The 17,873-nt window shown below is 38.8% G+C and overlaps 1 protein-coding gene across 1 annotated transcript; it reads right to left on the reverse strand.

The window, feature by feature from the left end:
• Nucleotides 1–7,871: 7,871 nt before the first annotated feature.
• On the reverse strand, nt 7,872–11,610 carry LOC112779870 (uncharacterized). The gene is made up of 2 exons (XM_025824224.3): nt 8,781–11,610; nt 7,872–8,558 (listed from the first exon to the last, which is right to left on the reverse strand). The coding sequence occupies exons 1-2, from the start codon at nt 11,458–11,460 to the stop codon at nt 8,149–8,151; spliced, it is 3,090 nt and encodes a 1,029-aa protein (XP_025680009.1). The 5' UTR covers nt 11,461–11,610; the 3' UTR covers nt 7,872–8,148.
• Between the last annotated feature and the right edge of the window lie 6,263 nt (nt 11,611–17,873).

A 17,873-nucleotide genomic window follows, 5' to 3' on the forward strand; every position in this document is an offset into this window, starting at 1 on the left:
TCTTGTGCGGAATTGATATTTAAAGGAAAGGAAAAATTTTCTCACCCTTTAAAGTTTGAAATTTGGTGTGAGACTCTTTGAGGTTTTTAAGACATATATCATGAATAAACATCATAAAAAATAATTCCTTGTTTTCAATAAGTTAAGACCGAAATGGAAATGAAGGGAGAACACCTTGAATTTGAAATTGATGTCTTTCTTACTTTTTATAAACTCTAAAAATTACTTTCTATATATACAAGAAAAATAAAAACATAATTTCTCCTTGAGCTAAGGATCATACGTGGCTGAATAACAAGTGAAGGAGAGGGAGAGGATTTTCTTACAAAGCTTAGAAAAATTATATGAAAATTGAAGATGAGAATGAGACGAATTGTTTAGTTGGATTAGTGTGTTGATAAGAGGTCTTGTTCTCTTGAGAAGTGGAGATGATGGTTCACGAATACCAGGACACTCCTCTCTCTTTTTCTCCCTTGCGCACTTCAGCTACTTCTTTCTTTCTTTCTTTCATTTGTCTCTCTTTCTTTCTCTCTTAATAACTTAATGATGTATTTTAATAAGAATGACATAATAATGAGGAGCAAAGAGAGCGAGAGTGTGTCCGCCGAGGAAAGGAGAGATAAGGTTGAATAATTGAATTTTCTTTACCCCTTTTATTTTGTAATATCCCTTCTTTTTAACTTGATAACCAAGCTTAAAAATTTTAACATGTGAGGAATTAAAATAGAAGAGGTCCTGAGATAGAAAGAGTATGGTAGATTTGAGTTTCATTTATCTTTATTTTATGTTATAATTACCCATATCTTTAAGTTAATTTACCATATGGTGATTAACTTGTGGTATTGTGAATTACTTGTGGTGATGTAAGAAATGAGAAAGTGGAATGAATATGTATTAGAAATAAGAGTAAAAAAAATATGTGGTTAGGAATTAATTTTGGAGGATTATTATCAAAAGCAGAAATTATTTGATTATTTTTTTTGCTTTATCAGATTGAATAAATAATTATCCTTAAAAATTCTAGACCAAAATTTTAAAATTATAGACTAATTATTCTCAAAATTTATTAAAAAAAAAAAGAAAAAGAACATGAGCCAGGGCCAAAACGTTCTCATGTTCGGAAAAGAGAAGAGAAACACTACTGAAAAGAGAGAAAGCATGGAAAGAGGAAGGTGGCGAGATGCTGGCAAGAAATATCGCGCACCGCCGTCGCCATTTCTGCCCTGTCCAGCACGTCCATGAGCGGACATGGTGGAGACGTATCGACAAAAGCAGATCGGATGGCGAAGTCAGAGTTGCGTTGCCATTTCTGATTCCAGCAGCTTTGTCGTGGTGCTCCTCACTCGCTCACTGCTGCTCCCTTGCTCACTGCTTGCCACTGCTCCTCGCCGCATGCCGCTGCTCCCTCACCGCTCGCTACTACTCCATATGTTCCAATTTTTTTTATTATTTGATATTTGAAATACAGATTTGTCAATTCTTTGGAAGTGGTTTCTCCTTCTGTTTCTTGTTTATTACATTTTTTTTCTTGCTGCCTTATTGTTGTTGCTAGTGTTTCGTGTTGGATGAAGAAGAAGTAAAAGAAAAGGAGATACTGAGTATTTTGGTGAGAAGGTTATTGGAGAAGGGTTATTAGAGAATGATATTTTGGTCCGAAGTATGACTTAAAACCAAGTTGAACCTTAGGACGAATTCAAATGAAAAAAAATGTTGGAGATGAATAAAATTTTCGGCTTAAACCATAGGGACCAAAATTGTACTTAACCCTACATGGAGCAAAGAATACCAGTAAAATCTCTTATTGTTGAAGTTAGACGATAATTAAATGGTCCACCTCATTAAAGCAAAACAAACCGATTTACGAATTTTGCAAATTCTAATCATATAAAATCTAAAAAATCATTCTACAAAAATCAAATTCTTACATCATCCACTTATTTGGCATCTCCCACATTGGATCTTAAAGGTCCATCTTTGACTTTCACACCATAGACAATTCCTTGCTTGGAATTGGATAACATTAGAGAAAGTCAAGACAAAACTATATGTTTTTCCAAGTTTTAACATTGAGGAATATTTATACATTTCCAACTGAATGTGTGTTATTTCAATTCCGCTATGTAACCAAGAGGAATTCTGTCAACTCTTACCACTTTTACTGGGTCGGACCCCAGAGACCATGTCACTCAAAAAAGCCACATTCTCAATTACTCTATGTTGTTAATCTTAATTTCCCCAAATTACTAATATAAACCTAATTTACCTACATTTTTACCGTTTCAGTACTGCGTCAACCTCAATCCGCGATGGCTGCGGCTCTCGATCTATCTCGTCCATCCTCGGCTGCATTTTTCGTTGCCAGCGTTAACATTGGTCAGTGCCGGCCGTGCTTTTGTCGGCGAGCAACCCTGGTCTCGACGCCTGCACCTCCCGAACTCCCTCCTCCATCGCCGGACGTGTCTCCGTCGTTGGCGTCAACCCAGGCGAATGCCGCAAGCGATTTCGTCGGTGAGAAACCCCTGGTCCTCAGAAGTGTAGTTCGGCACCATCACTGCGGGTCTTGACGCAGGTCGCCTGTCGCCGTTCCTGTGAAGACGTGTTGCATTCCCTGGTTGGCCACCAGATGGCCCCTCTGTGTGCTCTGCCTCCAAGCTCGCCGCGTCGGATGTCTACGGTCTCGTTGTGTAGCTATTGTCCATTGAACTTGTTGGTTAGTACTTACGCATGTGTTTTGGTTGAATTTAGTATGAGTGTAGGATCATGTGGATGGTAGTTGATGAAAGTTTTAATTGATTGTTGGAATTTATGTTGATTCAAAGTGTTACATGATTTTTTGGTTGGATCAATGCATGTTGCCAGTGAAAGATTTTATGCATATGTCTCTTGCCTGAGTTTTTGTTAGATGTGTCAATAATGGAGGTGTGTTCGGGTAAACTTAATTAACTGTGTCTTTAGTGAATATGTTTTTAGTACTTATTTATGTGTATTGTTCAAATTTATTCTAAGTATAAGATCATGTGGGTGATAGTTGATGAAATCAACTTTTTTGAGTAGAAGGGTTTTAGTGTTTTAGTTTAAATTTGATTTTTTGGCTTTGCTCCATGATTCAAATTATTGTCAGTGACTTCAGTTATCTGACTTTGTTCAAGTTGTATTTATTGAAAGTGTTACATGATTTTTTGTTGGATCAGTTCATGTTGCTCAGTGAAAGATTTTATGCATGTGTCTCTTGTCTGACTTTTTATCAAATGTGTCTTTGATGGAGATGTCTTCGGGTGAACTTACTTGAATGTGACTTGAGTGAATGTGTCTTCTCTCAACCAAATTTAATTGGTTTTATTCAATGCTCAATGTTTTTCACTCTATTAATGCAGTTTGCTATTGAATGTATGTTTTGTTATCCTTGTAACTTGGTTCTAGTTGATAGATTTTACATGCAGGACACCTTAAAGGCATATAGGAAGGAAATAATGCTCGATATCATCGTGGATCCAAATAATTCGGCCATTAATCAAGCATTGAAGGCCCTTGACAAACATCCTCAACCTGCTGCGTGACACAATCATCCCATGAACAAACGTAAGAAAGTTAGGACTCCGTTCACACCATCGAGCACGAAGAGTATGATTCATCATGCTAATGGTTACCCAAAAAAAAAAAACTACAAAGGAGAGAAACATGAGAAGAAGAAAGTTGCATAGAACATTATTGTTTAACTAGTATTATGATACCCCTCCTGCTGAGCAACATTTATTTCATGTTGATAGTTTCCTTGTATTACACATATTAATTGTTTATTTTGGATTTGTATATTCTTATTAGTGGGTGTTTTTTATTATATTCTTGTGAAATTTTGTTTTCGCTACATGAAAGATCCGTCTATGGTGGTTTTGAATCCTATGTTGGGACATTGATCTTATTAATGGGTGTTTTTGTTCATGCATGTGGCCACGTAGACTGTAAAGCGACTTTTGTTGAATGTGTCTTCAGATGATATGTCTTTTTATGCATGTGTCTTTAAAATGGAGGTGTCTTCTGTTAATGTTTCTTTCAGGAAGTGTCTTTTTATGTATGTGTCATTTACAGGAGGTGTCTTTTATGCATGTGTCTTTAGAAAGTATCTTTTTATGCATGTGTCTTCTACAAGAGGTGTCTTTTGTGGATGTGTCTATAGTGTAGTATCCTTTTTATAAATGCGTTTTTAGGAAGTGTCTTTTTATGCATGTGTCTTCTCATGGAGGTGTCTTTTTGCGGACGTGTCTTCAAGAGTGTCTTTTTATGCACGTGTCTTCTAATGAAGGTGTCTTTGTGGATTTGTCTTCTTATTTGTGTGTTTTTTACATGGAAGTGTCTTTTGTGAACGTGTGTGCAACACTATAAGTCGTATAACTAGAGTTGATTTACTTTAAAGATTGAACCTGAAAAACTTATAATAGTATAATAACATAATATAATGACATGTATTTGTCTAGATTGCAAGTTACAATTTTAAATGCAGATGACTCGCCTATTCTTAACGCTTTACAATTATCAATGTATTACACACAAAAACAATAGTATAGTCCATTAGTTTTCTCTCTATTTTAAAACTCGTGGAATTTCAAAAACGTAGATAATAAAAAATAATTGTTCTTCATAAATAACCAAAACCGGCTAAGTAAACCATCAACACAAAAAGTATGTATAACACAGGTAGAGAGTCATCTAACTATTCCTACATGGAGGTGTCTTTTGATTAGATAATTCTACACGAGAATAGGAGATACTTTTTTAACAAATAATTAAATTTTGGCAATCTACTATATACATAGATAGTGTACTTTCAAGATGCCGCATTTGAAATTTCTACATGTACCAAAAATAAATTAATTCTATACAAAAATTCTATTATGACTGCTTGTTTCTTTCGTTTATTTGTTGTTGGTGGCTTCTAAACAAAGCATCAACCCTCAATTGTATAATACAAAAAATCCATCTACAATACAAAATTTATCAATGTAATAAAAAGAAATTTCTATCAACCCAACTTTACATCATAAAGCCCAAAAAACTCACAAAGGCTATTTTCGGATGTCATCTTCTTCTTGTTGTATGCTTTTTACTCTGCAAATATACAATAACAAGAAAAATCCAAAACCTTTAACAAAAAACATCCAAAAGACAAAAAAAAAACATTCGAAACTTACAAAATAAAAACATTCAAAATTAAATAAAAAGAAACATACAAAACAATAGAAGAAGACACATCTGAAACCTCAAAAAATGAAAAATTCACAACTTAAGGGAGTTAGATTACAAACATAATCAGTGCATTATAGAATGAAGTTTTAAGCTAGAAATATTCCTGTTTAAGCAACAACACTCACAACCTACTCAATTACAGCCTATATTTCTGTAGGACAAAAATTTCCTCATTAATATAAAAAAGTAGAACTTTTAGGGTTATTATCACTACCACCTAAGAGAAAGTCATCATCATATACCTATCTGCAAATGACTAGCAACATTTTATCTAGTAAGCCATGATACATTCATCAAATCTAGAATTTTTAGGGACCAACTTCTGTGAAACAAAGATAAGTCTTATTAACATAGTGAAGAAGTTTTAATTTGGTCAGCAATCACAATTTGTATTATTTGATTAAGAGATAGACTTAAATGGCACGAATGATAACTTGAATGATAACTTAAACAACAATGCTAGGGAACAAGAGGGTACCAGCCAAAAATCAGCCAAATGCCTCTGGATGAATCTAAAACCTCTACGTGGATGGTGCTTATGCTAGGCATTAGGATGTTTCTTCTACTAAGTATCAGAATGTTTCTTTTTCATACTAAATGGATGTTCTTTTATATATTTTATAAATTTTTTTATACACTAAGAATCGGGATTGTTAGAAGTTCCGTGATCTCCGCCCCTATTTCTCCAACGTATCATTCAGAATTTTAATTTGAGGTGAAAAGCAATTAATATCAAATATTATAAATTAAAAACAAATAAAATTAATTAAATATAATTATAAATTAGTTAAGTTGTTTACTTTTTGGCTGATCACCTCTTGGTTCCATATACTTTTCCTAACTTAAATTGCACAAATGCGAGAATCACTTAAATGATATATATCATATGAAATTAAAAACTTGAATGATAACATACTAATGACAGGCACATCCATCTCAAATCCAACATGCTCAAGAAGCTTGAATCCATTTATGTCAGGCATGTTTACATCCCTGATCACTATGTCGAATGCATCTTTCCTCTCTCGAAGCTTCTTCAAACAACATACACATGTGGATTCACATATAACACCAACAAAAATTCCAAAATAGTGAATAACATACTTGATCCTCCAAAATTCAAACACCATGCACATGCACTTGGACAAATCAGAAATTCGGAGAGGGAGATTGAACCATTGAGTGACTGTACCTTGTTCAAATTAAAAAATAATGCGCTGGCGTTGCTCTCTTGGGAGGCCTGCAGCAGCGGCCAAACAGAACGGGCTGGCGACAAGAGGAGATTGACGTGGAAGGGCCGGCGGTGTTGGCTTAGAAGGCCTACAATGACGAAAACTCAAATGCGTGTGGTGCGAGGTGTGCTGCATCAATGCCTGTACCTAGCGGCGATCTGTAGTGGCGACGGGGGCTCGCGGACTCTGGACGGTGTACCAGCAAGGCGAGGATGCGTCATAGCTACGATGGAGGATACGCGACGGAAAGGCGACGAGTGGGAGCTCGGCTGCACGCGAGGAAGGGTGGACAAAGGAACGCGATGATGGTGAAGCAGACGTGCGATGCTGGCTGTCTTCCCTGCGCGAACGGCGAATGAGTCAGCGGCAATGGATGCAAGGAGACTAGAGTAGAAAGAGGGCGGCATGGAGGCTTTGGAGAGAGATTAGGGTTTCTGATTGAAAATGAAAAGAAAAGGTAAATTTTGATTAAATCCTGATTATTCAAATTTTATTTTTTTAAAAAATATAAAAAAAATAATTAATTATTATTGTTAAAAGTTGGCAGTTAGCTTTTTGGTACCCAATACTTTTTCATCTTATTTATACTTGCCATCGCCCTCCTTCTGAGTGAGCATCCACTATGGCAAGTCGTAGCAACATAAGAAAGAATTATTCAAGATTATACCCAACTAAAGAAATCAAGCATTGATGAACAAAAATTGAATTGAGAGACCAGGAGGTGCTAGTCAATGCTAAACGAAAAACGTGAGTTGAAAGTACAAAATGGTCAAAAAAAAATTTTTAAATATAGGTTTTATTTATTTAAGCTGTTGATGGAAATTTGCTTTCAAATGAAATTGAGGAAATACCCTGGTCTGGCCCAGCCCAACAAGGGTCTCGTATCCGACTGCGAACCACCAACCCGCCGGGTCATTCAACCCAAACCCAGAGATGACCCGCGCGCTACTTCACGCTCTGCTAGGGAAACCTAGACAGCTAGCAGAAGCTTCCAAGCAAATGGGCCCAAGCGAAGGAGCTCACCCGAGTTCAGAGTATAAATGGGGAGGGACCTACCCCTCTCCAGAGGTACGTCACCTTTCTACCCTAATTAGCCGCCTTTTTGTATGGACACTAACTTTAGCATTAGAGTGTCCTTACAGGTAGCCCCACCTGCAGACCAATCGAGGACTCAGACGGACGTCTCTCTCTCTCTCAAAGCTCGCGCCCCGGTTCTGATCCCCTTCGCACCCAGTTGCTCCAACCTCGACTCCACCCGAACCACCATTCACCTAAGCAACCGAACATACCCTGTTATATTATTATTAATTATTAACCCCAATATTTCAACGTGTTTATCTGGGGATGGTTCTTAATCAGTTCAAATCACCGTCACTGGTGGTATAAGAACAAATTCTAAATGCTAAAGGCATCTTCATTGAGATGGAAAACGGTAATTGAAATATCACATTTAGTAGTTGATGTACAATTTCTATGCTCACTGTGTTTCTGAAAAATCTTTTTCCTCCTCAAGTGAAGAAAAGAATTACGCAAATCCTCGTGGAAATACACGCATATACTAGGATTTGACTCTTCAAAGTAAGGAGATTTAAGAAAAAAGAAAAGGTAGGCGGACTAATTTCTTTGGAGATAAGGCATACAAGTAAGAATTCAGAGGTAGCAAGGTTAGCTGTTGCTACAGAAGGCTTACTACCGGGGATGCAGTAAATATTGGCTTTTCCAGGGCACCATCTTGGGCCCTGCTATCTCGGCAGACGCTCTTCCTCCTTGGCTTCGCCTCTCCGAGCATTGTGATAACATCCTTCATGGATGGCCTTTCCTTGGGAAGCTTCACAGTGCATAGGAGTGCTATTCTCAGCACAAGAAGCATCTCTTCTTGGACGTGCTTGCACTGACCAGCTATGCTTGGGTCTAGTGCTTCTTCCAGTGCTTTGTTGCTCTTCTTCTTTCTTATCCACTCCACTATGTCGACATATTCTCCAAACGAAGGGTCTAATGGCATTTTTCCAGTTACTAGCTCCAAAAGCACCACACCATAACTATATATGTCAATCTTCTCGTCCACCTTCAGGGTATATCCATATTCTGAAACCACAAACATCAAAATGTTATGTCCCTTGTAAATAAAATAACAAAGACATCTTAATAGGTAACTAACAAAGAACATGAGAGTAGTTATTTCTTTTTTTCGGTCTTGATGAGAATAGTTTAAGAATAAGAGTTTCTGCACCAAAGAGTTAATATGGCGAAGTTTATAGTTATGCCCTAGCATATGGCTAAATAAACTATAGAACAATGAAGACTAACCTGGTGCAATGTAACCATATGATCCAGCCACGATTGAAACAGTCTCATTCTTATGGATCATCATCTTCGCCAAGCCGAAATCCGCGATCCGCGCCTCCAAATTTGCATCAAGAAGTATATTATTGGACTTAATATCCCTATGAATAACAGGTGGATGGCAATCATGGTGAAGATAGTGAAGCCCTTGAGCAACACCAAGAGCAATGTTGTACCTTGAAACCCAATCCACAAGCAACCTCTCACATTGTTCACCACTATGCAGTGCATTCCCCAAGTTCCCATTAGCCATGTACTCATAAACCATTATAACATCTCTCTCATTATGCACATACCCCAATAGCCTCACAATGTTCCTGTGCCTTAGTTTCCCTAAGAGCTCCACTTCTCTTACCACATCACTGTAGCCATTCTCTATGTCTGATCCTGATCTCCGTAGCTTCTTAACAGCGACTGTCATGTGCGGTCTGTTATGGATTTCAGCTTTGTAAACAATGCCGGTGGCTCCCATTCCTATGACATTTGACTCCTGTATGCAAGTTAGGATCTCGGTGCTTGTGAAACTCACCCTTTGGAATGCTACTAGTCTCCATGGCCAATCTTCATTGCTACTTTTGAACCAATCATGGATGAAACTGTTGTACAAGTAGGTTCTGTTGTATATAAATCTGCCAGCTAAGTATGCTGCAGCAATGGATAGGATCACTGAAATGCCGGTCAAGAAACCGATGATGATGTGCTTGGTGTGCTTGCCAGGTTTTTGATGGGTTGTGACAGTGAAATTCTGAGAACATGGAGGGAGAATGCTGCCACAGAGACCAGGGTTGCCTACAAGATCATTAGGATTTCTGGACATTAAGATACCATTTGATGGTACTGGACCCTCGAGCTTGTTGTAGGAGAGGTTCAGCGTTTCGAGGGCCGGGGAAATACCGAAGTTTTCAGGTATTTCACCTGTGAGTGAATTGTTGGACAGATCAAGAACAGATAAGGTTGGCATGTTTGTGATTGATTTGGGGATTCCACCTGTCAATTGGTTGTTTCTAAGGTTAAGGTTCACTAATCTTTGACACGAAGCAATACTTTCTGGGATTTTTCCAGAGAGTTCGGTGTTTGAAAGATCCAAAACAGAGAGAGAGGGACAGTCCTGAAACTCATCTGGGAAATAGCCTCTGAAGCTGTTGTGAGAGGCAATGAAGGTTTGAAGGGTTGGAATAGAGAGAATCTCAGAAGGTAGAGAAGACTGAAGGTGGTTCCATGATACATCAATGAAAGAGAGAGATGAGGATAAGGTAATGTCTATAGGAATTTGGCCAGTGAGGTTGTTCTTTGCCAACTCCAGCCGTTGAAGGGCCGGAAGGTTTCCAAAGCCGACCGGAATAGTCCCGGAAATATGATTGTTCTGAACCCGAACACGAACTAAGGACAAACAGTTTGAAAGTCCAGTTGGAATGGAACCAGAGAAGGAATTGTTGAAGAGGATTAGTTTTGTGAGATTGCCTGTAGTACACAAACCTGGTGGGATCTCCCCAGATAACGAGTTAGAGGACACATCCAACCACTGCAATGGAGAGTTCTTTCCAAGGTTAACAGGCAAAGGACCTTCTAAAGAATTCTTCCACAACTCAAGCACCTGCAAATTCTTCAATTCGCCAAGCTTATTCGGTACTAGACCAGTAACTTCATTGCTCATCAAATTCAGAAGCTGCAGGTTTTCCAAATTAGCAAGTTCTTCTGGAATCTCTCCTGAGATTTGATTGTCAGATAGATCCAAAAATACTAGTGACATTATGCTGCCAAGTTGAGGTGGAATTTTTCCAGTGAAGTTGTTTCTGTATAAGTAAACTGTTGTAAGATTTTTCAGCTTACCCAATTCAGGTGGTATTTGTCCACTGAGAGTGCCTACAGCCAAATCAAGGTATTGAAGATTGGTCAGATTCCCAAACTCTGCTGGGATCTCACCTTTGAACTCATTGTATCCCATAATCAATGTCTCCAGAGAAGAAAGTTCACCGAGATAATCTGGAATCTCCCCTTTGAAGTTATTGCCTGAAAGGCCAAGAAATTTGAGCTTCTGCAAATTTGTGAAACTCTTGGGAATTGGACTTACAAAGTAGCTTCCGCGAAAGTCGAGGCTCTCGAGCATTGTCGCATTTCCAATATCCTCAGGAAGAAGCCCTGAGAAGTCATTGCTTGACGCATTAATTGATCTCAACTCTGCAGCTCTTCCAAGACCACTGGGAAAGCTGCCAGTGAAGAAGTTCTGGCTCACATCAAAGGTCTTCATTGAGGTGAGGTTGGACAGTGACTTTGGCAATGATGAAGCGAAACTGTTGCAGCTTATGTTGAAATAAGACAAGCTTGAAAGGAATTGGATTCCATCTGATACACGGCCGCTAAGATTCATGTTGGAGAGATCAAGACCTTCTACCAAGCCTCTAGAGTTGCAAAAAACTCCAGTCCAATTACAATGTATTATTGAACTTGCTGCAGGCTGTGTTGCATTGCTTGGTATCTGCCAATCCTTCAGATGATTCCTCGAATCAACGAGACTCGACTTCATCGCTAGCAGAGTGGACAATTCATCATCTGATGCCGCTTGAGCTTGAGCTCCCTCAGAAAAAGTAACAGAGAAGCCAATGCAACAGTACAAGAAGAGCACTAGAATCAAGTGAGTGTGCATTTTTTCTTGCTTTTGTTGTGTTGGCTATTAACTCTTCTACTTTTTCTGCTACAGTTCCTCTTAATTTTGTTGCATTTTTTGTTTCAAGTGCTGGGAACAAAGAAACAAGGGGGAGAAGAGGAGGGAAAGTTATAGAAATCTGTGAGAGACAAATTAGTTTATAGTTAATAAGGTGATTAGTGATTAGATAATAACTGACTGAAGGAAAAAAAAAAAAAAAAAGAGGATAATTAATTTAAAGGATATTATAATAAACGTGGGTACTTGGGATCTGAACCAGCTAATCATAAGCAATCTAATGACTGTCAATCTTTGGACTCATCTCAATTATCACAGACATCATAACATGCACAGAATGTGTTTCCGAAACTGTTTATGATAAGGTCAACACTACCAAGTAATATTAATTCTAACTGCACGTCTGCACATAATCCATAATCCTTTTGCAGTTAAAATCTGAATGGTCTACTTTTGCAGAAAGATGTTAAAGAGTGAAATGGGTTTAATTGTTACAGAAAGATTTATATTATTATCCAATTAGATAATTACGTTTGTTTGACTTTAATTAAGTCAAATATTTTTATTAATATAATAATACATGATTTTGTGTATGTATAGATTTTTTTTTTTACATGGATAACACAGAAATTAAATTGGATTAAAATTTATACGGTCCATTGTCAAAATTCTTCAATAATTTTCTGGTGTTTAATATAGTTCTTTTTGTTATACTATGAACATACCGTAGGTTTTAAGATACAATCTTGAACTAATATAATATTCATATATTACCTTCCACTAAAACAAAAGTTGCCTACAAAAGGGTGGATTGAAGAATGTAATTTAGTGGTACGACAGTTATTAAGTGTTACATACCCCGGTTCTGGATTTGGCAGCCCAGCAGACTTTGGGCTCAATCCATCCGGCTCGGCACAAAAAACCGGATCAATCCTAAAATTCTATTCGCACGTAACTCCGGTGTTAAATGCCGCATATACGTATCGTATCATTCCAATTTGAGGATGATGTGACCATTTCAATCCGTATATATAAGGGAGTCTCTAACTCCCCCAAGATAACCAACCAACAAACCTAAATTTTAGTCTCTATGACCAATCCTAACTTGAACGTCGATATGTCTTTGCAAGTCCTCTCCTATTCTATTCATCCAGCAACCCGACTAGCAACCAATTCAAGTCAAAGCCAACCAGGTCATAGATCCCGTCGTTTCAAGTCATTTCTAAACATTAGCGCCATCTGTGGGGACCTATTGACGAAAGGCTCCAATGGCTTCCGGTTCAATGGACAACCAGAACTTAGAAGAAATTTTCGATGAATATAACCCCTCGGAGAATTTTGTGCCAACCCGAGCCCGAATTCAAAGTGTGGTCCACATGGCGGTGACACCTAACCCCCAGCCATTGAACTGCCAGAATTCAAACCCCAAAGCCAATTCGTGTCCCTTCGGAGAAACAGGGTCCGACAATTCTTGGATTATCCAGGAACTATGCCACAGCCTACAGAACTTGAAAAACGGTTGCGGCCAAGGACCGATTCTAGCCATCTTCCGAGGAGCATTCGGGGACACAACCCTGAGAAAGGCACCTTGCCGACTCGCCAGAATGACAAACCGGAAGACAGCGCGGCTGGACCATTCCAGTTCGTTCTCTCAACAGCAGTTTGCACTCCCCGAGCAACGAACAGTGCAAACGCTGAGGTAGGGGATATGAAAGATCTCCAACCAGAAAACAGAGGTGGAATGACGAGCCTGTGGTTGTGGGTGCCACCACGTCGCCTGTAAGATCGTTTGGGTTCGCCTCTCTAAGCACTTTGATAAGCCAACGGACATGCGATATAACAGAACCCATGATCCCTAAGAACACTTGAAAGCATTCGAAGCTCGGATGAATCTGGAAGGTGTTCCTGACACAGTGCATTGCCGAGCTTTTTCCGTAACCCTCGCGGGACCCGCAATCAAATGGTTCAATTTCCTACCTCAAGGGTCCATTGTGTGCTTCTCGGACATATCCCAAAGATTCTTAGCTCAGTTTACTACCAGGATCGCCAAGGCTAAACATCTCATAAACCTCTTGGGAATAACCCAGCGAGAAAACAAGTCCACAAGAAAATACCTAGATCGGTTCAACGATGAATGTATAGAAATCGATGGCCTTACCGATTTAGTTGCAAGCCTTTGCCTAACTAACGGGTTAACAAATGAGGACTTCCAAAAATACCTAACCACTAAACCCGTGTGAACTATGCACGAGATCCAAACTATGGCTAGAGAGTATATAAATGACAAAGAGGTTAGCTAGGTTGTGGTAGCCAATAAACAGAATGTCTCAACTGCCCCCTCCCCCTCTTAGCAGGTCAGTGCGTCCCACCCCACAAGGGAGGGGCCAAGAATCAGTCGAGCAAACCTCCCCGACCCTAAGAATTGGGAAGTTTACCAACTGCACTCCCCTTAACGCCCCAAAGCAGAGTCTACCAGCAATTTTCTGATCATAGAGTTATCCGAAAAGCTCGGCAGCTCAAGGAGCAAACTAGAGGAAACAAGTTCCTGTACTGTGATTATCACCGGGAATACGGCCATAGGACGCATGATTGCTTCGATTTGAAGGACGCTCTGAAACAAGCAATTTGCGATGGGAAACTCCTAGAGTTCACAAAGATCATTCATGAACCATGGAGACCAGCCTAAGAAAGATCTCTGGAGATAGAAAAAGGTCGTAACCCCCGAACAGTCAGGGCGCCCCCAAGGGACGAGATTGACGCCGACCCCGCCATTGTGGTTAATGTTGTGGTCTGACGTTTAGTGTAACACCCTAATTATCCTAAGCCTTACCTCGCGTCGTAAAGCAAAGGTTAATCAAAGATTACGATAGTTCTAAAGCTTATACATATTTATATATAGAAGAAATAGTATATTCTAGGAGCCCGATGAAGGATAGAGCTCAAAAACAGGATTTAAAAAGCGCAAAATGTGCACCCGAAGCTACAAACTTAACGCACAAGAAATAGATATAATATAACAAAATATCAGAGTATAATAGTATAAATATCTAGCCATGGCTCGCGGAGTTTAAGCCGGCTAGCTATATATAGACAATACAGAATTCTGAAAGTTAAAAAAACAGCTTATACAAGTTTTTCTCTCAAAGTAAGCCTCTAGGCAAAGAATAAATACAAAAGTGAGAGACATAAACAAAATAAGCAAAAAGACTCCAAAATATATCTAGGATTCTCTGCTCTGTCACCATCGAAGCAACTCACCGAGGTGGGTTGCGACCTGCATCTGAAAAACAACAACAGAATATGGTATGAGAACCGGAGGTTCTCAGTATGGTAACAGTGCCCAGTGATGTAAGATATAAGACTCCAGGACACCAGAGGCAATCCTAGAACTTCAAGGAATATTTTTATTAAAATATTATTTTTAATTAAATATTATTATTTAATATTTTATTATTATTTATTATTTTAATAAAAATAATAAAATAATGCGAAAAAGGCAGTTTTCTGTAAAAGCTTTAGAAAGACAACTTTAAGTGCAGAATCTCATAATTACCTTCATAAAACACTTAGGGAGTGGTAATAACATGATAGTGAGGCAAAGATAAAGAAAAGATAAAAAGTTAAAGAAAAGATAAAAACCAAAGAAAAAGTCTATAAAATTTTAATGATAGAAAAACAGATAGAGACTAGTGAACGAACTAGGGCAACTTAGTTAGTACTTGAGTTGTGACTAGGGTTAGGTGTTATATGAAAAGTTAAACTGTTTCAGTATAGACTTAATGAACCTATACCTGGGATAGGCTAACTATTCATACCAAAATTTACATAAGCTTTAAATACACATGTTAAACAAAGAAATCAGAGCAGAATAAAGTAACACAGAGCACAGAGTAACCAGAGTAAAGTAAAGAGATACAAAGAGAAAAGAATAATATGATAAAGAGAAATGGTTTGAGTCAGGATATTGTAAAAGTGAAAGATGTAAAGTTTGTACAGTATGATTGAACAGAGAAAGAAAGAGGTACTGCATAAGAATGTGAAAATGATGATGAATAATGAGAATGATGATGAATGATGATAATGAGAATGATTATGTAATGATCTGCTGCGTGAAGGCAGTCAGTAAAATAGTGGTACGACCACAGAACGTTTTCCAGTGTTACACAACTATTGAGAGCTGTACCTGCAACTGATAACCTGGGATCACTTGCAGAGGATATTAATTCATACACGGCTAGAATGCCGCACCTGTAAGGAAAGGATTACTTACAGAGAATATGATTTCATACACGGCTGGAATGCCGCCACCTGTAAGGCAGAGTTTTCTTATAGAGGATATGACGCATACGTCGGTTAGTGAGAACTGTACCTATGCTGACTGAAAAACCATACCCGTTTCAGCTGCTTTGGGTTACGTCGGGAGCGGGTAGAAATCGACAGATGAGCTCATTACCTGCGCTAGGGCTAGACATGCATCATACTTGGTTGCGCACTTCCTTTGTTATGATTGTGGTATGAATGTATGCTTTCCTTGTTTGTATTCCATTCTCTGCGCTTGTGTTATTTTTTTGTATTCTTCTGTTTGTGTTCTGCTATCTGTTTTCTCTATCTTCTCTACTTATCTGTGTTTTCTAATTACTGCTTCTTTGTATTTTGCTAATAGCCTGCTAAACAACATAGAATTAATGAACGTAACTAATAACCCCAACCCTACTAAGAACTCTCCAGTTCTTACCCCTTCTCTCCCCTTTCCCCCTTCAGATGGAAGTAAGAGTACCTTACCATAGTTTGCTGATGACCGTTCGCAAGAAGAGAATTCTGCTCTAGATAGTCTTCTGAGTCTAGGGTGAATATCGTTCTCTGATTATATGTATATACTGTGAGACCAGCCAACGTCTGCACCCCGTTCGTATGCGCACTTTAACTTAAATCCTGTGTATGAGATTCCTATTGTGTGGCTACTTCATGGGGTACCAGAGAGACGTCCTGTGGAAAAGTCTGATCGTGCAGAGGAGTAGCAGATGATGTTCTATCTTTTGATGACGTTCCACCTGACTTGAGTTTTGAAGACCTAGAACGTACTTTCCCTCGCTTTAGTAGTTTAGAGGGACTAGGTGAGTATAGAGTCTAGGCTAGCCTAGGTGCCAGCTTAGGGACCTCTTGAACAGGTCAGGACCTGAGATGTTGTATGTATATACATGCATATAGTTATTATCTAGCTATATCTAGGGGTGTTCTAACTAAAGGTCTATACTCTAATAAAGGCTGGATAACTGAATGTTGCTAGCTACTCGTGATGTATTTATGTGTGGTTGTTTATAACTGTTTTATCTGTTATTACTTGTGAATTGATTATGAGTGATTCCATCTATTAATCCAAATGTTTTCAAAAAAAAGAATACACCTCACAAATTAACTACGCTTTTAACAACGAATCAGGTTCATATGATAAATAATAGATAATAATTAAGAAGACAAATTGGTAGCACTCAGTTTTCAGTATGATCTAGACATATTGAAAATTGGGTCGTTACATTTTTCAAGAACAAATAAAAAAAATGATAGAAGTGTACATTGACGACGTGCTCGTCAAGATCGCCGAAGTGGAATCCCTATTGGAATATCTATGCCGGGTGTTCCAGTCTCTCCGAGAACATAGGATGCACTTAAACTTGGCAAAATGTGCCTTCGCGATGTAAGCCAGAAAATTCCTCGATTTTATGCTGACGTAGCGGGGAGTTAAATCCGATCCAGAAAAGTGTGACACAGTCATTAGGATGGCCAATCCGGGATCTGTCAAAGACATCCAAAGGTTCTCTAAGGTTGTAAGACCCCAAACCATGCTAGCAACAAAACAAGACAAAGGAGACTCGCAAGAACAAAGGAATCAAAATAAGAAACAAATAAGGAACAAAAGTGAAGGAATAAAAATAGGTTTGGAGGAGAACTTACCGACATACTGGCGATCGGCTTCCCGATCACCCAAACACAACCGTCAATACCTCAACGATGTACTTACTCTCCCGACTTAAACCCTCGTAAGTCACCTTTACGAGGTAGTTGGCCACAGTCTCATACTTCCAGTAAGTAGGGAACCTACGTTCCCCCTCCAGAGTCATCCAGAAGGGATGATGACCTCTTGTCGGCCGGACCTTAAAATACTCATCCTTGAACCCGTGAAACAAGTCCTCAAAGATGCTGATAATTTTCCGACCCTGTACAGCCCAGAAAGACATGTACCCCTTCTTATGCTTATTCTCCCAATAAGGCACAGTGAGGAAGAAGTACAAGAAGACCTCCACCACGGCCGGGATCTCCAAGTACTCGCACACGAGTTCGAAACACCTAATAGCTACCCAACTATTAGGATGGAGCTGCGATGGAGCAACACTACA

This window comes from Arachis hypogaea, chromosome 19 (genome assembly GCF_003086295.3).
Source record: "Arachis hypogaea cultivar Tifrunner chromosome 19, arahy.Tifrunner.gnm2.J5K5, whole genome shotgun sequence".
Classification (NCBI taxonomy): domain Eukaryota; kingdom Viridiplantae; phylum Streptophyta; class Magnoliopsida; order Fabales; family Fabaceae; genus Arachis; species Arachis hypogaea.